This window comes from Dermacentor variabilis, chromosome 8, assembly GCF_050947875.1.
Source record: "Dermacentor variabilis isolate Ectoservices chromosome 8, ASM5094787v1, whole genome shotgun sequence".
Taxonomy (NCBI): Eukaryota; Metazoa; Arthropoda; class Arachnida; order Ixodida; family Ixodidae; genus Dermacentor; species Dermacentor variabilis.
The window spans coordinates 134,448,259-134,473,993 of NC_134575.1; the positions used below are offsets into that span (position 1 = coordinate 134,448,259).

At 45.4% G+C, this 25,735-nt stretch overlaps 1 protein-coding gene across 2 annotated transcripts in view; it reads right to left on the bottom strand.

The window, feature by feature from the left end:
• The window catches only part of LOC142591291 (uncharacterized), a 250,753-nt gene that overhangs the window by 10,198 nt on the left and 214,820 nt on the right, over positions 1-25,735 (bottom strand). For both annotated transcript variants that reach the window (XM_075703620.1, XM_075703621.1), the window contains one exon: positions 6,449-6,493. In XM_075703620.1, coding sequence (XP_075559735.1) covers positions 6,449-6,493 — 45 coding nt within the window. The remainder of the gene's footprint in view (positions 1-6,448; positions 6,494-25,735) is intronic.

The window sequence follows — 25,735 nt, forward strand, 5'->3', positions numbered from 1 at the left end:
GCGGCGCACACTTGCTCGTGGATGACCTGGCGAAGGTTGGCCGGCAAAGGCGAAGGCGGTGGCGTGGCTGAGGACAGCAGCGAAAGCTGACGAGCGACCTCAGCACTGAAGAACTCTTTTACGTGGCAAAGCAGAGAGTCCATCTCAGGAGCCGCTGTCATGCTCGCAAGGGTTTCGTCGGACGCAGGGGGGCGCCGCGTGAGAAGACGCTGTCTGCAGAGCCCGTCGAAACTTTAGCAAAGCTCAATGACCTGAGAAACAGTGCCGGGTTTTTGGACAGCAGCATATGAAAGGCATCGTCGGAAATACCCTCCACGATGTGACGTACCTTGTCCGCCTCCACCATCGTCGGGTTGACACGCCGCCAGAGGTCGACGATGTCCTCTATGTAGCTGGTGAACGATTCACCACTTTGCTGGGATCGGCTTCGTAGGCGTTGTTCAGCGCGAAGTTTGCGCACACCAGGGCGGCAGAAAACTTCTGCGATGCCGGGTTTGAAGCTAGTCCACGTGCGGAGATCATCTTCGTGGTTTTTGAACCACACGTTGGCGACGACCGATGAATAGAAGATCGCGTTGCCGAGCTTGAGGGGATCGTCCCATTTGTTGGTGTTGCTGGCGTGTTCATACGATTCCAACCAATCTTCAACGTCTTTCTCATCGGTGCCGCTGCAGATATCAGGATCCCGCTTACGCTGGGCACCGGCATATACGATGGCTGGGGTAACCAGTGGGGTTGTCGGGCTGGGATCATCTGGCATGACGGATGGCACAGTTCGGGTGCGTAATTCCAGGTTGGGGGAAAACCGCCGCACCTACACCACTATCTAATATGAATAAGGTCCAAGAGAGCAGCAGGCAGCCTGTCTTAACCAGAGCAGCTCAGGCAATCTCCATCTCGCCCCTCCCGGACGACTGGTGATGTGTCGGTAGCGCTGGGCGTTCCTCTTCAATGCAATCTTTACTCTTTTTTTCCTTTAGTGAAGGTAGGGACGCCACAGAGCAATGAGGTATATAACGCTGAATTATCGCAAAAGCCAGGTATATGTGTGAGTGGATAACTTCATCGGAGCGTGCAATTAGGGCAAGGTGTAATATGTTGGATGACTTATCATTGTTCCGCATGGTGTTACTGACGATTTGTGCTAGGGCAAACGTAAGGCACTTTATAATGAAATTACTCTCAATGGTGTTTTTCATGTCGCTTCAGCTATGTTGGACCAGTTATTGGAAGAGATGTTGAAATCACAGAATAATATCGTAAGGTTCTTCTGTAACAATCACCTTTTAGACAATGTAGAGCGGGCAAACTTGATATATGATTTTACAGTTGACAGAAAGTGTTTACAGTACTCGCAAGTGTTGTTCCAAAGACTTACTCAGAAAGTAGTGTCTATATAAGAGCGTTGTATAGTACAATTTCTCCGCCTATACGTAATATTATGGACCATATTCGGAGTTGTTATATGGTGTTTTATTATTGCGTTATGGAGTAAGAAACGTTCTTCTTCAGCTATCTTGATTTTTGAAATTTCCAACGCCTTTTGCTGAGAAATATACATACTAAAAAGCAATCTTACCCGCGCAGCCAATGGCACTTACTTATTTCAATTTAATAAATATCTTCAAACTCCATGCTCTGGTTGCCGAGAAAGAGGATTCCTCTTTTCCCATGGCTGCTAGAGATATGCTCCCCGACTATCTCTCCTCGTTGGCCAGCCGAGTACATGAGGTGGCCTCTCCAGGACTCGCTATCATCTTTCAAGCACCAAAGTTCTCAACCATTTCGCACTTAGACAGCCACATAGTTGTCACAAAGCTGTCATTCGTGTTTCGCTGATTCCCACACAAATACTGCTGGCTCAGTGCACACAGTCACTAACTGAGCTGGTTCCACAAATCATTTCAGCAGCGCGCATGGAAATACGCAGGCTTTATGCATCTCTTCGAAAAACGCAAGACGAGATTTCTGACGGTGGCCTGTGACCTCGTTTCTCCCTTTGGCCAAATTTAATCACTGAAAAGCTATCAGGACTCAAACCCCAGATGAACACGGAAGTTTAAGCTAGTGCACTGCCACCAACCAATGTGTGCCACAGTTGCAAACTGGCTGTGCATTTTGCGGATTCATCATCAATCGCTATTTACTGTTTTCCTTCTCCGACTATGGAACCTGGGACTGCAGAGTATATTTCTGTAATTCTTCTTCTGCAGACTCAATGCTCCCCACAGTCGGCATCAACTTCATGCCGCAGTACGACTTGTAGGTCAGTATGCCGCGGCACAATCTCATTGATAGTACCGCTCGTCTATCGATCACAGGCGTGTTGTCTGAATTTGTCATCGTCGGAATTTGAAAACATCCTCACTGAGTTCCCTTTTCTCGCCAAGCAGTGTAACGCCACCCAGCTACAATGACGCCCCGTATCTTTACATGCAGGCGCTTGTCTCCTCCCGCTCTCGTTGTCTCTAAGGTAATCGACTGGCAAAGAGGCATTTCGAACACATGCTGCAATGGGGCATCATACGGTTTCGTTCAGCGCTTACACTTAGCCTCTTAACTTCATGTTGAAAGAATTCACGCGGGAACTCCTGTGGTGATTGCGTAGGTATGCGTCAGATTTGTGCCCCTTGCTCATCTCAACGCAGCCCGGTGCCATTATCAATGCTATGAAACTTGATTCGAAGAGCATACACCGTTATCAACTCCCATCAGTCATTATCAACTTTATCGAACGTGATCCGATCCTAATTCACTCTTATTGGTCCTTATCAACCTCGATATCCAGCAAAGCTTTAGCAAAACTACCAATACAATTGCCGAGGAGGGCATGCAATGCTTTGTTGACGGTTCGCATGCTTGTTGTGAGCTACTTCTTTACTAAAACATATGCTGTTCCGTGTGTTGTATGGGAGTTTGTATGAATGTATACACTGTTCGCTTCACTTTGCTGAGAGCTTGTAGCCTCTGCCTTACGTGGATATGAGCGATCCTGAGTGGAGGAGCCCGAACGGCGAAACTAGAAATGAAATAGACTTCATACTCTGCGCTAACCCTGGCATCATACAAGATGTGGACGTGCTCGGAAAGGTGCGCTGCAGTGACCACAGGATGGTAAGAACGCGAATTAGCCTAGACCTGAGGAGGGAACGGAAGAAACTGGTACATAAGAAGCTGATCAATGAGTTAGCGGTAAGAGGGAAAATAGAGGAATTCCAGATCAAGCTACAGAACAGGTATTCGGCTTTAACTCAGGAAGAGGACCTTAGTGTTGAAGTAATGAACGACAATCTTGTGGGCATCATTAAGGAGTGTGCAATAGAAGTCGGTGGTAACTCCGTTAGACTGGATACGAGCAAACTATCGCAGGAAACGAAAGATCTGATCAAGAAACGCCAATGTATGAAAGCATCTAACCCTACAGCTAGAATAGAACTTGCAGAACTTTCGAAGTTAATCAACAAGCGTAAGACAGCTGACATAAGGAAGTATAATATGGATAGAATTGAACATGCGCTCAGGAACGGAGGAAGCCTAAAAACAGTGAAGAAGAAACTAGGAATTGGCAAGAATCAGATGTATGCGTTAAGAGACAAAGCCGGCAATATCATTACTAATATGGATGAGATAGTTCAAGTGGCTGAGGAGTTCTATAGAGATTTATACAGTACCAGTGGCATCCACGACGATAATGGAAGAGAAAATAGTCTAGAGGAATTCGAAATCCCAAAGGTAACGCCGGAAGAAGTAAAGAAAGCCTTAGGAGATATGCAAAGGGGGAAGGCAGCTGGGGAGGATCAGGTAACAGCAGATTTGTTGAAGGATGGCGGACAGATTGTTCTAGAGAAACTGGCCACCCTGTATACGCAATGCCTCATGACCTCGAGCGTACCGCAATCTTGGAAGAACGCTAACATAATCCTAATCCATAAGAAAGGGGACGCCAAAGACTTGAAAAATTATAGACCGATCAGCTTACTGTCCGTTGCCTACAAAGTATTTACTAAGGTAATTGCAAATAGAATCAGGAACACCTTAGACTTCTGTCAACCAAAGGACCAGGCAGGATTCCGTAAAGGCTACTCAACAATAGACCATATTCACACTATGGGGAATGAGACATTGTATTCCTCTAATATGACGGAAGGACTAGTTTCTCGTTTGGTAGCCGAAGAAATGTATGCGCACTTAAAAGAACACGGGTGATTGGCGGCTGGGGGCGACCACCATGCAGTGAACGTTCTCATCCTCCAGACAGACGTCTCCCCGCATGCAGAATTTTAGGCGCGGCCTCGCGGTTCGCACTCATTTCAGCAAGATTGTTAGTGTGAATGTCTTTGACAGGACACTGTGGAGTCTCCTGGCACATCGAGGAAGGCATAAAAGCTTCGGTTGGACTCATTGAGTATGTGTGAATGCTGTTTGGCTTCTGCAACGCAACTGAAATATTGCAAATGTTGATTGCGTGGTGACACGCGGGCTCCTCACTTCGTTTGCTCACAGTTACGACATCTCCATCGCAAAGAACCCGTTTGTTGACTACGAACGTCATCTACGCAACGGTGGAAGAATTGTGGCCTCATGTTGAACGCCCGAAAATTTGTCGTTGGCGCGTCTGAGCTAAAGTTGCCGGACCGTAACATCTCTGTGCGGGGATTGAAGCGTCTATAAACCCATTCTACCACCCATTCGGGTAGGCTGTTGCAGTAGAGCGTCCAAGACGAGAGTGCAAAAATTGTCGTCCATTGTGGGGTCTCAAATGTGCTTTTTGGACAAACGATCAACAACACATTAGCGCAAAAAATTTAAAGGGCAGTTAAAGCGCCTTCATTGCAATAAGCTAGCTAGCCAAATTACAAGTAATTGAACATGGTGATGGCCGCTGACAAATCACCCCATGCCGGGCTGCAGCATCTACTTAACTGCATGTACAGTCGCGCGAATGGTGACGCGTTCAAACAATTTCGTTGGTCCATCCCAGTCTAGTCCGAAATTTCTCCTGGAATGGTCCCGGGAAACGTGCACACGGGGGTGCGATACGGCTGCGCCCGGTGCATACCCCTAACTAAGAGGAGGTAACTCATTCCCTTTTGCACCCGAGTAACCGCGCAGTCAAGTGGAACCAGCATTGGAACACTGGCACCATCTATCGTACTACTCTGCAACTACACCGATTACCGCCTGCGCGCTGCTACGCGGGGAAGCACGATTACAATAGATGTGAGACCATGTAGGGAAAACATCAACGAGCGCGATGAGTCGAGCATACCCACATCAATTGTTTATTTTATTATTCTCCTGTATCGCACTGCATACAGACAAGGAAGCAGGTGACGTCAAAGACGCCACAGCTTTAATGTGCTAATAGCGAAACTTCCAATTCAAACATAACTCGAATATTTGAGGAAAAGTTACTTCGTATTTAGAATTTAAAAGTGAATATTTTTATTTGTAAACAAATTAAAATATAATAATGGCATGAAGTCTTTCTCATGAAACATTCAAAAACAAGGTAATAGATTTATATGAATATATCACACCTGTAGTACAGCGTTCACGAGAACCTAATGTCAACAGAGAACCGTTGTGTAAAACCAAGTCGAACGTGATCGCATCTCGCGCCGCATGACAACTACTGAAAGGCGGAGTCCGTGGTCACGTGCTCAATGGGTCAATTGTAACGCAACGCCGGGCACTTTCAAGTGGTAGTTTCTTTTAAACGATGATATTGTCAAAATTATTTTTTTTCTGCCTAGAACAAGGAAACATTTGCAGACTGTCTTAAGGTATGGCTTTATATTTAAATTGCTTAAAATAATTGATCAGAAATTATGTGATCCATCCGTTCGCTCAGTAACACGTGCTTATTTGGGGCCACGATGGCTCACCTGCAACAAAAATGCTAGAACTTAAAAAAAGATATTGATTAATCAGTTCTCTGAAGCCCCCAAAGCAGGTGAGAGTTGTCGAAATGAATTTTCTTTATGAAACTTGCTTTATTTTTTAACATCGTCCTACACTGACGTGCGTGCTTGTTTTCTTTTCATCAATAAGTGTTATCTGCTGTATTAATCTGAAATATAGCGCTTGAAAGCTTCGAGTAGTCCTTTCTCGAATAAAATACGAATCAAAAGCAGGCAATTCAATTCGTAGCGCCAATGTTCAGTATTGTTAGACCCATGGTTTAATTTTGTTACAAAGGGTCACTGAAGAAAAATATGCGGGAAGCGAGAGTGGAGAAAGAGGAGGACGACGTTGCTCCTATGATTTTCAGAATTTTTGTGTCTTGGTGATCATTAGTGCAGCCCCTTAATCCTCTCCGGAGACCGTAAAAATATCATTAATCAAATGCGTGGCACAATATGCGGTGAGAAAACGTCGCCACATTAATCCAAGAAAGAAGCAATTGAACGTTCCAATTTACTATATATATCAAAGTCGGAATCACCTGCGGGTCTGTTGTCAATGTAGCCTTCCATTTTCGAGGCTGCACCTGTAAAGAAAGCAAGTATATGTCTTTATAGTCTGTCTCACATTTATTATATTTCAAGCATTGAAAAAGTTGTTGTATCTGAAATAAAACTCTTAAGGCATTTAGGCTAAAACAAATATTGCACGATTGACCTGTTCGCACAAAGCATGCATGAGCTCTCTATTCCATTCAGTGCGGACCTCGTCCGTCCAACTGTAAGTAAAAAATGAAACATTATGCAGCACCACACGTGAAATAGCATCAATAAATCTTATACTTTGAAACAAAACCACAGTCATCCCACTTGATGTAGTCTGTCTGGTCGAAGCTTCTTAGGTTGTTTGTGCACGAGTATATCGATCTTCGCCCTTACGTTACCCGTGCCTCTAAAAGGAGCGCTCGAATCGTGTCAGTAATTCTTTTATTTATGTGGCGTTGCGTAGAAGCTTATGTGGTATCTTCGTGCTGAAGTCATTTCTCAACATGACACATTATACGTCATAAGAACGAAGTCTATTAATGTCATTTGCTTCATTTTGGTCGGAGACGATGGATATATGGGAAGCAGAGTTATCCGAGATGCGAAATACTAGAGTGAATGACGTGCGTTTATGTTGCGTCCACACATTACGAAGCTGTGAGTAATTAGTTACCCCTCCTGATTTTGACGCATCAGGCGACATCGTTGTATATCTGGTGGAAACAATGGCGGACCGCACGTTACCTGCACAAACTGTGATGTATGCATTCTCCTGGAAACTCCTTGTGGCATTTCTTTGTAGATCCAATGCATGCGTGATATCCGAACGGAACCACCGTGCATTGCACTCACTGCGCGCACTTCCAAAACTGTCCTGCAGTAAGTGACGGTTGGCTGACCTGGCATGCTGATGCATACTTATTTCTCTCTTTTGCCGTCTATTGGCGTGAGTATACACTCTTAGCACGGTACCTTCTATGGTAACCTGTAATCACAAGTAACTTATAAAATAAAGGTTACATGCAAAATATGTTGATGTTTTAATTAAATGTTGTTACGTATATATATATCTATAGGTTACAAGAGTCAAAATTGACGGATTTAAAGCTTAGTTCAGCGCAAAGTGACTTGTAACCTTTAGATTTTAACCTCTAAAGAACACTGCAGCGCATCAGTGAGGAGTCCTACATCATGGATTGGACGTTTGCTGATAAATGTATCCTAATGTGTTCGTGTTCTGCATTTATGATCTGGTTATTACAAACGTAGTACTTCGGCAGTTCGGGCTGCATTCGGTCTTAATTTCTGTCAGCCAAGCAGTTACATTTTTCACGATATAAAAACAAAAAAGAAATCTTGCACGATCGCACTTGCGTGTTCATCCGCGCGCTGTTCTTTGACGACCCTCCATACTTGGCGCGCAGCCTTATTTGAAATATCAGCAACGAAGACTGTGTCATCGAATGATGTGGCGTGCACTGCCTGCCGAAACCCAGCGGTCGAACGTCGCGGAAGTCCCCTGCTCTCGCACGCATTCTAGCCACCATGAGACAGGCATGGAACATCGGTATTTCAACACGAGAAACAAAAGTGGGCGAGTTTCTTTAGAACAATGAATATTTTTTAACAAATTTCATGTACGACGCGAGAAAGAACAGTTGAAGAAAAGCACACGAACGCGATGGGTCTTTCAGTAAAAGGTTGTTGAAAACATTGGATGGTTCTATCACATATCAATATAATTCGACTTGTCTACTAAAATGTCCCTGTGCAGAACCTTTCAGTTGTCTGCATACATTTTCTGCCTTTGACCGGGTTCGTTTCATTCCCTGCACTGCCTTGATGCTGTCAACCAAAAATTTCCCATGCTTCAACCATAAGCGCTCAAGATGAGGTTAATAGTTAGTGTGCAAGAAGTGTGTGCCTAAGAAAACCATGCCGACACGTGGTACCAGCTAGGCAGAGTGCGTACATAAGTATAAACGCGCGGCGAGGGAACTGGGGATGCGGTACGCGCTAGGCGACCGGCGTAACTGCTTTGAAATGGACAACAATCTACATGTCGGCGAACCATTCTGCATTGCACTTAGGATGTTTTCTAATAAAAATTGTGCCAACTGATTCCACTGCCAGCTTTATTTGTGCATTTTAAGCTGTGCCGAAGATTGGCACTACAACGACAGCAAATTTAAGCTACAGCAGACCCGAAACGCGCCAATCGTTCAGTGAAATCAACAGGATGCCGCTACACTCACATAAAAGCGAGCGCCGTCCGCTCCGTTGTCTTTTTAGGAGACATAGACAGATGAAAAGAGCGTTAAATGTGTGAAGCCGCCAACTGAGAAATGAAATCTTTGCCACTGACCAAACACGAAATGCTTCCATCATCACACCGATAACATCACTGGCACCTTTGACATTTATTTCTGTAATTCATTACTTGTTTTCATTTTTGTTTTCATTTTTGCTTGTGCCTCTAAGTGCCTCTTTCTAACATGGCGGAAGCGAGCAGGCATCAGCCACACTGGAGTGCGGCCATCCACGGTGCTATCATCTCTCCTCCTCGGTCCAATCGAGATGACTCGAGTTGCACGCTGGGAAGATATTAAGCGGGAGCGGGAGGCTCGGAGCCGGCCGGAGTGGTTAGCGCGCTGTCGTCCTGTCGTTGTAGTAGTTGTCGTTCTGAGACGGCCATTATATTTGACTTGTTTGGATACCATCCGATCGCCATTGTCTGCTGCCACCACTTGTAGCCTGCAGTATAGTTATTACCGCTTCTACTGGGAACTTGCGCCATCCGCTGCACCCTCATGCCTTCGTGCAGCAGAGACCTTTTCGGTGTGTTGCGCGGTCGCTGCAACGAGCCGGGTTGTGAGTGCAAGCGATACACTATTCTGCGCCTGTCGGAAAGTGACAACCTGGTGAGGTGTGAATATTGTGACCACGTCCCAAATGCACACGGAAAAATATGTGATCTCGGTAAGTAGAATTTTTGCTTTTAATTATTTTTCGGTGGATAGTACGTGAATTCTTTATAGTTCGCAATTCAACATTTGACATAGTGCATGCTCTCGCTGCGCGTAAGTGTTTCTGAAAAAAGTTATTGTTGACATATTTGCTTCTTTATGCTCTTCGATTTACATTGAGCTAAATCTGATGTCATTTTGTGCAAATATTGGATTAGACCTTTCTAAAATATTGAGCTTGTCGGCGGGATGAGTTGTGTCAGGGCAACTAAATGACCTTAACAATACGTTTCTTGTACTGGCACCGTGCTTTGGGCTGACGTAGTTGACAGAAATCGTTCAGTATTGTAGAACTTGCCTCGCGCACCCTCCGTTAGCCATGGTGTGGTGGTGCGTGACTGCCCGCGCCCTGGCCTGGAGGTAATCTCCGGTGTGTGCAGAGGTCAGGCAAGCCGAGGCGGCTCGTGGTTGCATTTCCGCTTTCTTTCGGTGCGCGTAGTGCTGGAGGTCGCGTAATCTCTCAAAAGTTCGGAGACGCGTTAAAGGGAGCAACAAAACAAACGTTCGCTCCCCTCTGCGTTCTTCAAGCCAACTTGACAGCGATTGTTCGCGGTCGTCAAATGAGATATGTTCATTTATGCCTGTGCTCGCGTGACACCATGGTTATTAGTAAGCTAATGATTACTGTTACGGCAGGTAAAACTACGTACCTTAGTTTGAGTAGTGGTCTAATGCTTTGCTATCGCTATTAGTGCTTCGCTTTTTGGGTGAAAATGCGTGTTTTTTCTATTTTCTTTTAGTCAAACGGGCCAATAATTTAACATGGGAATTGGTGGTTAGCATTGACTAACTGCGAAGAATACACAATTCTCTTTTTACCGCAATGTCACCCCTTCTCTTACATCGATCTTGCATTCAAATTTCGCACAATGATGTATAATTATATGCAGCGTTGTTTCGGAGAATACATGTTGTATAGCTTTAGCACGAATTTTGCTTATGTACGCGTTTTTTTTTTTCGCCTAGAGCTCTGCAATGCGCTCTGCATTACTTTGTGAACACTAATGATGTTCTTTCGTTGCGTCTATCATTTCAGAAACGAAAAATGCAGCCGAGGCAAAGGCGCAATGCAATGTGCCAGGCACCGTGTTCGAGGACTCAGTGTCAGATGAAACTGTGGAAGCTTGCACATCTAGTCTGTCCTCGGAGCAATATGGTTAGTATAATGTGGAATGTTAGCCAAAGCTTTTTTGATTGCCTAGTGTATCAAATATTTTAAAGCGAAGCTTTCTTTGCCACTTCCCTCGACTTTTCCACTGCTGCTGCTGTCGCTGACCTGCACGCGGCGTCAGGGAGTGGTTGAGTACGTAATGTATATAATGTACGCAATGTACGAGAAATTACATTGTACGTGTACATAGTTGGGACGCAGGAGTGGCGTCTGTGAGCCCTTTCCAGCAAGAACTTATAAAAAGCCTCCAGGAGCGTTCCTATTATCCTTTAGTGAGATTTCAGTTCTATATAGTTCAGAAAACAAACGAAAATTAGTATTATTCTGATTACTTTTAGTAAAATAACATTTCATTACTTTTTCCTGCATGCTTACTATAATGAGAGCTAAAGGTGAGCCAGTTCTAATTTTCCTTGATGTAGAATGGTTGGGCTCTTTGGGGTTGAGTTGTACTCTGCAGTACTGCACGTTTTTTATAAATTTTACTTCGTCAGTTCACATTATACTGTGCATATTTAATGTTTGATAGGCGAATCTTTATAGGCTCTAACTGTCTTTGTAGGCTCCACTGCCCAATGGTGATATCCAGATTGCAGCTCCCCACTTCTACACATGCAGCGAGCATACGTGTGTTTATGCTGGCAGCAGGCAAGATATAATCTGGGTCTCGAACGGCAGCCTGGAGCTAACTGTAATTTATTGTATTTTAACCTACTACATCAAGAACCTCGATCATCCATATGCATTTGCACAATTCCTGGCGCTGATGCAGAAACTTGTGCTTCCCAGCAATGTTGTAGCTAGAGGGCTCAATAATGACAGATTGAAGTGTTTCTTTGCCCTTCAGAAGAAAAAGAATGTGATTTGACTCAACGTCTAGTTAACAATTTTCACCTTGCATTAATGTTCACTTGTTGCCAGGAGGTGGTGAATAGATGCATCATTTTGTGCATTACATTTGCATGCCTTTTTTATAACTGTTTTATTGAAAATTACTGAAGTAATACATCCATTCATGCAAGTGGCACTTACTCTTGTGTACAAGTATTTTATTTAGCTGCTCAAAATTCTTAAATTCGTGCAATGTGAATTATGGCGGCCTTGCTTTGTCACTGAGTTATTCTAACTGCTAGCCTCTAGATGATAGAGTAATTGTGCAGTACTATGCATAGTAGTGTCCTAATGACCTTTTTCAATATTGATTTTAAATAGGTAGTGCATTCAAAAAGTTAGAATCCCATCCTTGACATCGTTAGCTAGACATAAAATGTGTCTTGTAGTAATTTTAATTAAAAAAATTTCATGTTTGTATTGTCATCACCACTTCCAGCCTTTTTTCATTTGGCCCTACAAGCCAGCACTTTGCACATCTCCTGGTTCAGCTTTGTCTGATGTTTGTAAGAGCAACAAGTTGTGTTTTGATGCCAGTGGTGGCCAATGCTAACACTAAGGAAACGTTGCTCAGGTATAGATGGGCTGCATGCATGCATGGCCTTGTGGTCCAGTCTTCTTTTTTAGGTTCACCTATAGCCAATACTTTGTATATTTTTTGCATTGGCTACATTGCATTGGAAGCGTCTTTATTGACCTGCTCTAATGCTGCACAGGATGTGTAAAGCTTTTTTTATGTAGTGTCCAATGTGGATCTGAACACAAGTGTCCAGTTTTTGTGCCTGCAATCACACGTACTAATCTTTGCCTCGTTTTCTTGCTTCCTGACAGCAGTACATTGCCAGATAATATGATCGAGGTCAGCGCGGGCCTCGCACGCTTTGCAGAGTGGAGAGTATGCATCGGGGTACATGCGGTTGTAAAGCACGGGGTTCGGAAAGGTTCGTGTCTGAAGGAGTCGCCAAGTGGTAGATTGAGACCCAAAGCCTCACCCACCAACACCTCCCACACTAACACACGCATAACTACGGCCGAGCAGTGGGAGACATTGCTGCTCAGCTTGGACCCAGAGGAGCAGCTCTGGGCCGTCCGGATGGCCGAAGACGCCGCCAGAAAGCAAGGACTGGCCGCCGTCTGAGGAAGGGGGGATTGGGGGTTAGTCTCCCGACCCCCGCCACCCCTGAACCCCATCAAGGACATAACAAAGTTTTATCTCTCTCTCTCTCTGACAGCAGTACAAGTTTTTACATGGACAGTCAACACGAATTTATTGACGACATGCATGGCTGAAACACGGTGATATGATATTTAAAATTTCTGTGATATGATGCTAGTGATAGTATTGTCTTAAATTTCCAGATCTAGTCATGTGCCAGCAAGGCCTGCTGTATTTGTGGTGTATTCTATGTTGTATTTTCAAATAAAGATGTTGCATTCTGAAGTTAACCTTATACTGCCTGTGGAACTGTCAATTTATACTTAAATTATTTATACAAGCTAACGGTGCCTCCTCCTCAGGCGTTCAAATTGTGTTTTGAACTGTATTTTTGGGAACATTACCGTTACATATTTGCTCAAAATGTGTCGCACGGGGAGTTTCATTTTGTCAGAAATCCCAAGGGATACTAGTATACTAGTATCATAGTAGCCCTTTGTTGGCTGAAGTATTACGATTTAAGTGATTTAAATGAAAGGAAACTTTTGATACCACATTTAGTTGAGCGTTTCTTTTTTTCTTTTTTTCAGAGAATTTCATGTGGGCCCCGCTCTTTACATGGTCCGACGAGCAGGGTGCGGCCTAGCAACGGGGAGGCGCCACCTTGGGTTTTGTTCCAGAAAGGCCAAATCTCCGCATGGTACACCGAGCCGGCTGCCACCAAACAACAGAGGTGCGTTATTTCCTTCTTTTGCGGTTCTCTCTGCTTGCGCCTCTTCTTTCTTGCGCGCTTCTTTCTTTGCACGTGGTTGCGCTTCGAAATAGTTCACCTGTCCACCTCGTGTGGTTTCCACAGGAAAGGGTGACCCTGTGTCTCTCTCAGTCTAAGCAAAAAAAAAAACTGCGTTTTGCTGGCAAATTAACTTACGCAAGCCGTAACATCTCTTCGACTGCGATGATATCTAGTCAAAAAATTCTCTAGCTATCAAAAAGCACAACAAGGAGGAGCGCGGGAGTACAGATCTCTACTTACGAATGGCATAGTAAGTGACAGACGCATACTGTTTTTGGGTATAATTGTGTAGCTGTTTAGCAATAAATGCAGCAAATTTTTTGCTTTGCTTATGAAAAACGGCAAGTGTTCAGGCCCTTTACCCGTGCTGTTGCTGTTTTTCTCCTGCGCATGCATTTGCGTTTACCGTGTGGATTGTACCAAGGGTGTCATTCAGCATGCGAAAATCAAAAAGAAAAATCAGCCAGCTGAAATTCATTTTTTTTTCATTTTCGCATGCTAAATGATACCTTAGGAACAATCCACCGAGTAAACAAACGCATGTGCAGGAGGATAAAAACCGCAACAGCGTGAGCCACAGGTCTGAACACTTGTAGTTGGCAAAGCGAAAACTTGCCTCATTTATTGATTAGCAGCTACAGAACTGTAGCCCAAAAGAATATGAGTCTGTCACTTACAATATACTATTCGAAAGTAAAGAAATTTCTCTAGCTCCCGCGCTCACTTTTGTTGTGCTTTTTGGGGTAGTAGGCTGCATTTTGTCTTGATATATTTTAGGTCAAACAAGAGATGTTGCGGTATACGTAAGGTCTAGGTTGCCTGCAAAACGCAATGTTTCTTTTTTCACTTAGGTTGAGAGAGACACAGGGTCACCTTTTGTCCCGAAAACCGCACGAGGTGGACACGTGAACAATTCGAAGCGCAAGCGTATGTAAAGGCAGCGTCTGGAAAGGACTGGCCGAGGGGCTTCCTCCGCGAAGGCTCACATTTCTCCGCGCACGGTTGTAGTCTGCTTAATCCGGCCCCGGAAAGAAGCGCGCAAGAAAGAAGAGGCGCAAACAGAAAGAAGCACGAAAGAAGGAAGAGACGCGCCTCTGTTGCTAGGCGACAACTGCCTGGGCGGAGCATGCGCAGAGCAACGGGCTTTTATGAAGCATACCGCAGAAAGAAGCCCGAAAAAAAGAAGAGCCGCGTCCCCGTTGCTAGGCGACACCGGCTCTATATACGGAGCATGCGCAGCACGGTGTCCATCTGGGACCTCCGGCAAGCCGCTTTGTGTAAACACTTTAATCGTTCAACCGGTATATTGTAAATGTAACCTTTATATTTAGGCAAAGGCATTCAATACTGTATGCCTATACTAGAGGTTAAAGTGTTGTAACCTCTAGTTGAGGTGCACGCTTTCTTACCTTTAATAGAAGTTAAATTTGTAAAGGTTAATGTGTAACTTGTAAGTTAAAGGTGCACAAATCTGTGAGAATATACCCCTCTAATAAACGTTACCGTGCTAAGACTGTATATCTGTCCTTCGGTTCCAACGCTGGCACGGTGTCCTCCAAGTTCATGACGAGACGCGCTTCCCATTCGCCTCGATAGGTGGTTTGCTGCGCTTTTCTGAGCGCAAGTACGCGTTCATGTTTCACGACTTGCCACTTAGGCACCTGTTCAGTGGAACCACTCTCGTTGCCCATTTCTTGCGCAGTTAAACTGCCCTATGGTTCCCTGATACGCGCCCTCTTCTAAATCCTCATTCACAAGTAATCCGTACACGCGGCTGCTCTTAATGATCATATGACACACCACATGAGCAAGGCACGTCGAGCACCAAGCCCATGGGGAAAATGAAAAGAAAGCTTTGCTTTAATTCCTTTGATTCTCCATAGTCCTTGCGCTCGAGTAGGTCGTCCATTTCTGGCGATTAGACAAGAATTGGCACATGCCAATTGTTACACACCCAGTGCCGCAATCGTCATTAAGTTTTATATTCCTGGTTTCAAAGCAGCACGTCTATTCGGCGAGATTGACCAAGGGTGGGAAGATACGTATTGGCAAAATATCTTTACTCGGGAAAACATAAGCCGGCACGCATTTATAGGCACCACTTATTTGAAATGTGTATGTATGCAAGTATGTATGTATGTATGTATGTATGTATGTATGTATGTATGTATGTATGTATGTATGTATGTATGTATGTATGTATGTGTGTGTGTATGTATGTATGTATGTATGTATGTATGTATGTATGCGTGCGTGCGTGCGTGTGTGCGTGTGTGTGTGTGCGTGCGTGCGTGCGTGCGTGCGCGTGTGTGTGTGTGTGTGTGTGTGCGTGCGCGCGTGTGTGTGCGTGTGTGTGCGTGTGTGCGCGTGTGTGCGCGTGTGTGCACGCGCGCGCGCGTGTGTGTGTGTGTGTGTGTGTGTGTTTGTGTGTGTGTGTGTGTGTGTGTGTGTGTGTGTGTGTGTGTGTGTGTGTGTGTGTGTGTAGAATAGAATGTGTGTTGTTTAGTGGTGCAAGGGCCAGGTGTGGCCAAAGAGCGCCATGACTTATAATGTTGGGTTAAGCGCTGATTTGTGAGTGGCGATGGTGGGATGTAGCATGGCTGTAAAGTGGCCTCAAATCAATCCGTATCATAGAAGCGTAAAATGATATATGGAATAAAATTATTATAGTGATACATGTAGTTGTCTATGGGGATAGTATGCATGATAAATGAACATGGTGCTAAAATGCAAGAACATGGAAATAGCACCTGTGCCTCCGGGAGGCCTTTGAGCCCAAAGGCTGGGAGGGAGGTGCTTTCTCTTAATGCAGTTACCGCAGCCGAGACCTCAGGTAAGAGGCCGTGCTACGGACTTCCTGGTGATATAACATGAAAATTTGCACATCTTTTAAACATTCTAACAAGGATTGATATTTAAAGAGCGGTTCTATGCCTATGATCATAAGAGGATGAAGTGGAATTTGTTGCAGGTGTGGTAATGGAAAATGCTTTTTCCTATTTGCGTCTAATTCAGTACATTGCAGCAGGATGTGAAGCACGGTAAGTGGCTCACCACATTTATCACACATGGGTGGATCGCCACCGGACAAGAGGTATGTGTGTGGGCTGTATGTGCGTCCTATGCTGAGTCTGCAAAGTGTCACTTCTGTTGGCGATTCTTTCATACCGGCGGCCAGTTACCAAGATACGGCTTGATAACATGTAGTTTATTTTCTGTTTGTTTATCCCACAAGTGCTGCCAGAAAGCCCTTAACTTTTTTCTTATTGAGGGCTTGAGGTCCATTACAGGGACAGTCATGCAAGAGTTGGAAGCGTTCGCGTGGACGGATGTGGCTAGCTGATCAGCCAACACGTTTCCCTATATCTCTCGGTGCCCCGGCACCCAGCATACCACGATTTGCTGCTTGGACGCATAGGTGGTTAGTAATGCTGAGTAAAGAGATACAATGATAGGGTTTTGATATTTTTTGACAGTTTTCAAAGCGTTTACGACGCTCAATGAATCTGTGTATATAACTGCCTTTGGGATATTATTTTCTTTAATGTGTTTAACGGCGGCTAATATCGCGTAGGCCTCTGCTGTGAAAATACTTGTACTAGGATGCAGAACACCGTAATCCGAAAAGGATGGGCCGAGGGCTGCGTAAGACACGCCAGAATAACACTTCGATGCGTCAGTAAAAAATTCAGGAGAGGAATATTTGTGCTGTAATTCGAGGAAGTGCATTCGGATATGCGCGACAGGCGTGCGCTTGATAACAGCTACGAAAGATGTATCACAGTGTATAGGTTGCCACTGCCAGGGCGGCGGCCATATGACAGGGGGCATAAGGTGGTATTCAAGCAGTGGAACCCTTGTTTCTGCAGCTATGTCTCTAACACGCAGTGAGAAAGGCTTTGCCACTGTGGGCCGGTTGCGGAAAAGTTGAGAACTGAACAAATCATTTCTAGTGGAATACGCGGGGTGGTCACTGTTTGCGTTCACTCTCAGAAAATACATGAACGACGAATATGTTCTCTGCAGATGAAGTGACCACTCATCCGATTCAACGTAAAGGCTTTCCACAGGGCTTGTTCTAAAGGCCCCTGTTGATAGGCGCATTCCTAAGTGGTGTACAGGGTCTAGCATCTTCAGAGCAGTTGGAGTAGCCGACTGGTAAACTATGGCTCCATAGTCTAGTCGTGTGCGTATGAGGCTTTTATATAGGTTCATGAGACATTTTCTATCACTGCCCCAGGTTGTGCGTGACAGCACCTTTAAGATATTCATTGTTTTCGTACATTTGTTTTTTAGATACTTTATGTGCTGTATAAAGGTTAATTTCGCGTCTAAGATTATGCCTAAGAATTTATGTTCCCTGTTTACGGGCAGACGCTCACCATGCAACACAATTTCAGGATCAGGGTGCAGGCCTCTTTTTCTAGAGAAAACGACACATGTGCTTTTTTGTGGGTTCAGTCTGAACCCGTTCTCATCAGCCCATTTGGAGACATTGTTAAGACCAAGCTGGACCTGTCGCTCACAGATTGCGAGAGAACTTGATTGAAAACCTATCTGCACATCATCAACATATGTTGAATAGAAGATGTTACGTGGTATGTGTAGACGAAGAGAATTCATTTTTACTATAAAGAGCGTGCAGCTGAGCACCCCGCCCTGTGGCACTCCAGTTTCCTGTACAAATTTCCGTGACAGAACGTTGCCCACTCGAACACGGAATGTGCGATTAGACAGATAACTTTCGATAACATTGAACATATTACCGTGTATACCTAACTGTGAGAGATCTCTCAGTATCCCAAACCGCCACGTAGTGTCATATGCTTTCTCCATATCTAGAAATACTGATACGAAAAACTGCTTATGAACAAAAGCTTCACGGATACGTGCCTCGATACGTATGAGATGGTCATTGGTGGATCGACCCTCCCGAAACCCACACTGGTATGGGTCGAGTAATTTGTTTGATTCGAGGAAGTGTAGTAGCCGACAGTTAATCATTTCTTCGAAAACTTTGCAGAGGCAACTTGTTAATGCTATTGGTCTGTAACTTTATACAGAGGAAGGATCCTTTCCGTGTTTTAGAATTGGAATTACAGTAGCCTCCTTCCAAACAGAGGGGATTTCGCCCGAAAACCATATAACATTGTAAAGGTAAAGGAGGGTTTTTTGTGTTTCGGAGGGTAGTTGTTTCAACATCTCATATATTACGCGGTCTGAGCCTGGGGCGGATGTATTACAGTCATTCAGTGCTGCCTGCAGTTCTGCTATGGGGAATGGTTCGTTATACGCCACACTTTTATCACATTTTCTTTGTAACTGTTACTGTTCTATTCGCGTTTTGTACTTTAGGAAGGTTTCGGAGTAGTGCGAGGAGCTTGATATGTATTCAAAATGTGCACCAAGAAAGTTGGCTTGATCTTCCAGGCTTTCTCCGTGGCTATTTACTAAAGGCAGGGAATATGTTTGTTGCCCATTGACTTTTTTCACTCTATTCCATATTTTGCTCTCGTCTGTGTACGAGTTGATGCTTGCTATATACTTCGCCCAACTCTGTCGTCTTGCTTGTCGGCGCGTTCTCCTCGCCTAGGATTCGATATGTTTAAAATTTTCCAGGTTTTCTGCTGTTGGAGAATCGCGAAGCATCGCCCACGCTTTGTTCTGGTCCCTCCGTGCTTGCCTGCATGCATCGTTCCGCCAGGGAACACGCCGTTTGGAACCCATGCCGCTCGCTTGAGTAATACATTTACATGCGGCATCAAGTATAAAAGCTGTAAAATATGCAACAGCGTCATCTAAGGTTATACCGGACATCTCAGACCAGGTCATATGTGTAAGAGTGCGGTACTGCTCCCAATCGGCTGAGTCAACCTTCCACCGCGGTACCTGCGGGGGAAGTTGAGCTTGTTTCGGCGTAGTTAGGATTATTGGGAAGTGGTCACTCCCATACGGGTTGTTAAGCACATGCCATTTAAAATAGGGTAAAAGTGTCGGCGATAAAATGCTAAGATCTATGGCAGAAAATGACTTGTTAGCAAGGTTAAAATACGTAGGCTCCTTTGTATTCAAGAGGCATGCTCCAGAAGAGAAAAGCACCTGTTCAATGACGCGACCTCGCGCATCACAGCGTGGATTGCCCCACAAACTACTGTGTGCATTAAAATCACCGAGAATCGTATAGGGTTCTGGGAGCTCATCTATTAATGATTCTAAATCGCGTCTGTGAAGCTGATAATGTGGTGGTATGTACAAAGAGCAGATGGCAATGAGTTTATTTAAAAGTATGGCTCGAACGGCCACGGCCTCAAGGGCCCTTTGGAGCTTTAAAAGCTGACACGCTACACTTCTGTCAGCAATAATGGCTACACCGCCAGATGATGCGACAGCATCCTCGCGGTCTTTGCGAAATGTAACATACATTGGGAGAAAGTATGGGTGTATAGATTTTAAATGTGTTTCCTGTAAACACAGCACTTTTGGATTGTGTTTGTGGATGAGTTCTTGTACATCATCAAGGTTTCTAAGGAGACCTCTGACGTTCCATTGAATTATCTGTGTATCCATGTTGATAGTAAATAGGTGCTGTGTGTACAGAAACAGAAGTAGTGATTGTGCAGATTTCAGAGATTAAATTACAGAGCCCTTTCGAGGCCCTGTAATCGGGGTTTCGCCCTTTCTGGAGCGTTCGAGGGAGCCTCGCCGCTCCTTAGGCGTTTGGTGCGCCTTCAGGACAGGTGTAGTGTCCATTGCCTCTAGTGAGGCTCCGGACACGTGCTCTTGCGAGCGAGAGGTTACCAGAGAGAGTCCCGCCTTGGAGGGCAAGACCCCTACGCCCACCAGCCCGTAGGTCGATGGGGCTCCCTGAGGGATTTGGCTGCGCCGGCTGTTGCCAGCGCTGGAAGGGGCCGGGGAGGCCGGGGCAGCCTCGGCTTCGCCAACCTTCGGGGTCAATGATCCCTCATTCTGGGTTGACGGAGCAGCGCTACCTGCAACCGCCGCGGGGGCAGATGGCATAGCTGCCGACTCACTGCTTGTGGGTCGGACAGCCGCCGGAGACCGTTGTGGCGCTGCCCCCTGACGCGCCACATCAGCAAAGGTGTGCTTTGGCAGGAAAGATACCCGCCTGCGTGCCTCTTTGAAACTTACGTTTTCCTTGACTTTAATTGTAACAATTTCCTTTTCTTTTTTCCAGGATGGGCACGACCGTGAGTACGCGGCGTGCTCGCCTTCACAGTTTACGCAGTGGAGAGAGTTTTCACAAGATTCAGAAGTGTGCTCGTGAGCACTGCATTTCGCGCAGGTTTGGCGGCCTCGGCAGCTCTGTGAACTGTGACCGAAACGCTGGCATTTGAAACAAAGCAGGGGATTAGGGATGTATGGCCGAACATGGAGCTTTATATACCCGGCCTCGATTGACTCGGGTAGGATGCTTGTTCCAAAAGTAAGTATCAGGTGTTTCGTCTGTATTTCTTTGTTGTCACGCCTCATCTTAATTCGTGTAACGTTGATGACGTTCTGCTCACTGAAGCCCTCCAAGAGCTCAGCCTCAGTCAGCTCCAAGAGATCATCATCGGAGACTACGCCACGGGTGGTATTCATAGTACGATGCGGAGTTACTGTCACTTTGGCGTCACCAAATTAAACTAGATTGGGTAGGTTTTCATATTGCTTCAGGTTGCGGGGCTCCAAAAGGAGATCACCGCTTGTCATTCTGGATGCTTTGTAACCTGTACCAAGAACTTGGGTCAGAGACTTGGACACGAGGAATGGTGATATTGTTCGTACGGGTTTGTTTGGTGTTTCGGAGTGGACAACGTGGAAGCGAGGAAAAGTTTCTTTTTGACGAGCGAAAAATTCTAAAACATCATCGGTGCGCCCCCTCTTCAGGGAGCGATCAGGTAGTGGAGGAAAGGAAGTAGCCATAGGAGATTGTAATTTCGGCAGTAACGCCAGCCACCCACCGTGGAGTCCTACAAGGGGACGCTGCAGTACACGCGAAACACGGCCTGCAAACGCCAGCTGTACGTTACCACTCTAACCAAATATGAAGTAACCTAGGTTGGCTATTCACACAAGGTTAACCCTTGCTGCCTGGAAAATTTGGAAGTAAGCGGAAGGAAGGAGAAGACAGGAAAGATGAAAAGTGAGAGAAAGACGAAGGCGGGAGGGAGAGAGAGACAGGAAAAGGCAACTACCGATTTCCCCCGGGTGGGTCAGTCCGGGGGTGCCGTCTACGTGAAGCAGAGGCCAAAGAGGTGTGTTGCCTCTACCGGGGGGCCTTAATGGTACGAGCACCCGGCATCGGCTCAACCTCCAGGATCCCCCTTTCCCCGGACACGGCTAAGCCGCGCACGGCTACACGCGGGAGGGTCCAACCCTCATGTGCTCGGGTCCGTGGTGTCGCAACGCACCAAACGCCTGCTGACGCAGACGCCCCTGCGGGGTGTATGTATGTATGTATGTATGTATGTATGTATGTATGTATGTATGTATGTATGTAATATGTATGTATGTATGTATGTATGTATGTATGTACGTACGTATGCGTTATGCAGGAGACTATCAGCGCTAGAACGGTGCGTTTACAAAGGAAAATGCGTTACCGAACTCGTCATGAACGCATGATCGGTGTTCAACCCACGCTCGCCCGTTTTTATGGCCTTGTGTCTAGTGTCCTGCAGACTCTACTTAGAACACCTCGTGTTATTATACGTATATATGCATAGTTATCCTGCAATGCGCAGAGCAGCGCGAGAAATGGAAAAGGAAGAAGAGTAAGCCAAAGAGGCTGCGCTGTAGAAACTTGGCATTTCGCCAGAGTGGCGAAGCATTGACATCAACAGCTGGATTTTGCATTACGCTTGAATTCATCGGACGGCGTTCTGGCTGTCCTAGTGAACAAGCTGTGATATTGTTGTGGTGAGTGAGGAATTCATAAGCAGCTTTTCTAAGCGACTAGATGGCGCAGTTTTTTTTTCGATAATGATGAACGCGGTGTATGATGCTGCAGCCAAAGGAACAGGAATCGATGACATCTTTTTCTTATTTCTAGTGCCACATTGCTCCTTTTTCCACTTTGCTCATTTCATGTTGTTCGCGTTTGCCTACATTTCTGTGTTTCTTTGCAAGTGGGTGTCTGTAAGCTTCTTGCTGTCGTTTTTTATCTATCATGACATATGAACCGTGCACTAGCTATCTACCCTTTCGCTCGGCTACCCTCGGTAGTTATCATTACACTTTCTCTGATGATGATGTATGGGGTTTTTTGGCGCAAGGGCTAGGTATGGCCAAAGAGCGCCATGTCTGTGCTAATGGGTTTGCAGTGTACTTATGATTACTATGAAGTTGGTGCAACGTGGCTGTAAAGGGGCCTTAAAATATACGCACTGAAGTGCGTAAAATCTGTATAATAAAATTATGGCGATGACGTATGACTTGTACTATGAACATTTAGATGCATTTAAAAAGAGTGATACGATAGGTAAAATATAGCAGATTATAAGAAATGCTAGAGCACTACTGCCTCCTTAGGGCCCTTGAAACACAAGGGCCTGGAGGCTTGTGCTATGCGAAACAATTATCGCAGTGGCATCCTCTGGAGAGAGGAGGCGCTACGAATGCATGGGACTAATAACGTGTAAGACCACATCTCTGATGAAACCTAGGACTGTGTCTGCATTAAAAAGCGGTTCTGGACCAAGAAGCATTGCAGGATGAAGAGGAATGTGCTGTCGGTATGCTAATGAAAAATGTCTCTTTCTCTCAGTTTCGGCTTCCCGACACTCCAGGAGAACATGGAGTATGGTCAGCCTCTCCCCGCATCTACCACAAGTTGGAGGCTCACTTCCGGTTAGTACAAAATTATGGGTGCCAAACGTGTGTCCTATTCTGAGACGACAGAATAGGACATCTGTTCGGCGCGATTTGGTAGTAGAGGGCCAGAATCCTAACTGTGGTTTTATCAGGTGGAGCTTATTATTCGTTTCCGCGTCCCACATGCGTTGCCAGTGGTCCCGCAATCTCCTTCGCAAGAAAGGCCTCAGATCTGTGACAGGCACCGCAGCGGTAGGGTTAACAGTTTGCGACGCGATTGACGTGGCCATCTCGTCCGCCAGAACGTTACGCTCAATGCTCCTGTGGCCAGGCACCCAACATATAATGATACGCTGGTTAGATATGTACGCTTTACGCAAGACGGTGTAGAGTTCACTAAGTACAGGATTTTTGTGTGTATAGACTGACATCAAGGCCTTCACGACGCTTAGGGAGTCTGTATAGATCGCTGCTTTTGGAAGTTTTGATTTTCTTATATGCTTCACAGCAGAGAGTAATGCGTAGGCCTCAGCCGTAAATATGCTTGTTTCCGGATGCAGTACGTCGGATTCCGAGAAGGATGGGCCGACGGCTGCATAGGATACCCCGGCATTTGACTTCGAAGCGTCTGTGTAGAACTCTGCAAAGGAATGCTTGTGCTGGAGTTCTAGGAAATGCATTCTGATTTCGGCCTCAGGAGCGTGCTTTGTAACTTGAATGAAAGATGTGTCGCATTGTATCAGCTGCCACTCCCAAGGAGGTAGCAGCTTGGCTGGATGCATTAGGCGAAGCTCGGGGAGTAGGACATATATCTCATCACTAAGCTCCCTCACTCGAAGCGAGAAAGGCTTTCTTACAGAAGGACGATTATGGAATAATGTAGTGCAGGTCATATCGTTAACAGTGTTAAAACATGGATGTTGATGATTGGAGTGTATTTTTAGGAAATATGTAAGGCTTGTAAGTTCTCTGTAGATGGAGCGACCATTCATTTGATTCCGCGTATAAGCTTTCAATCGGGCTTGTTCTGAAAGCACCGGTGGCTAAGCAGATACCTAGATGGTGGATAGGATCTAGGATCTTTAGTGCGCTCGGAGCGGCAGAGTTATATACGACGGCACCATAGTCCAATCGGGATCGAATCAGGCTCTTATAAACATTCATCAGACACTTCCTGTCGCTACCCCATGTTGAGTGGGATAGAACTTTAGGCAAGTTCATTGTCCTTAGACATTTTTCTTTAAGATATTTAATGTGCTGAATAAAAGTGAGCTTGGAGTCAAGTATAATACCTAAAAATTTGTGTTCTTTGTTGATAGGTATTTGATGTCCATTCAGTTGAACACAAGGATCTGGAGCCAGGCCTCTCTTTCTAGTAAAAAGAACACAAGAGCTTTTGTGGGGGTTGATCTTAAATCCGTTTTCGTCAGCCCACTTGGAAACCTTGTTCAGGCCCTGCTGTACCTGTCTCTCGCATACTGCGAGGTTGCACGATTTAAAGCCTATTTGTATATCGTCGACGTATACGGAATAAAAAAATGGCTGGTGGCAGTGAAGCACGTAGTGTGTTCATCTTAACAGTAAAAAGAGTGCAGCTGAGCACACCTCCCTGGGGTACACCAGTTTCCTGCGTAAAAGGACGTGACAGTGCATTACCGTCTTTTACTCGGAAGGTACGGTTGGACAAATAGCTTTCTATTAGGGCGAGCATATTGCCACTGATGCCCATTCCCGACAAGTCTCTCAAGATTCCGTAGCGCCACGTTGTGTCGTACGCCTTCTCCATATCGAGGAAGACGGATAGGAAATATTGCTTATGTAGAAAGGCGTCGCGAATGTTTCCCTCAATGCGCACAAGGTGATCAATTGTGGACCGCCCTTCCCTGAAGCCACACTGAAAGGGATCAAGCATTTGGTTTAATTCCAGGAAATGTATGAGTCGCCGATTAATCATTTTCTCAAACAGCTTACAAATGCAACTTGTGAGGGCTATCGGGCGGTAACTTGACGCCAACGAAGGATCCTTACCTTGCTTCAGAATGGGAATCACAATCGCTTCTCTCCATGCAAGTGGAAGATATCCAGCAGCCCAAATAGTGTTAAAAAGTGCAAGTAAAGTCAATTGTGTATCAGTGTGTACGTTCTTAATTATGTCGTACATAATTCTGTCAGGTCCTGGTGCAGAGCTCTTGCATGTGATCAAGGCAGCTCTTAGCTCGGCAATGCTAAAGGGACGGTTGTAAGGCTCATTCTCTCGACCTTTTCTTGGTAATGGCTTACGTTCTTCTGTTTCTTTGTGTTTGAGAAAGGATTGTGTATAATTTGTTGGACTTGACACCCTCTCAAAATATTCCCCAAGTGAGTCGGCCTGGTCTTGCAGTGTATCTCCCTGTGTGTTTACCAGGGGGAGTGAATGTGTTTGCCGCCCTC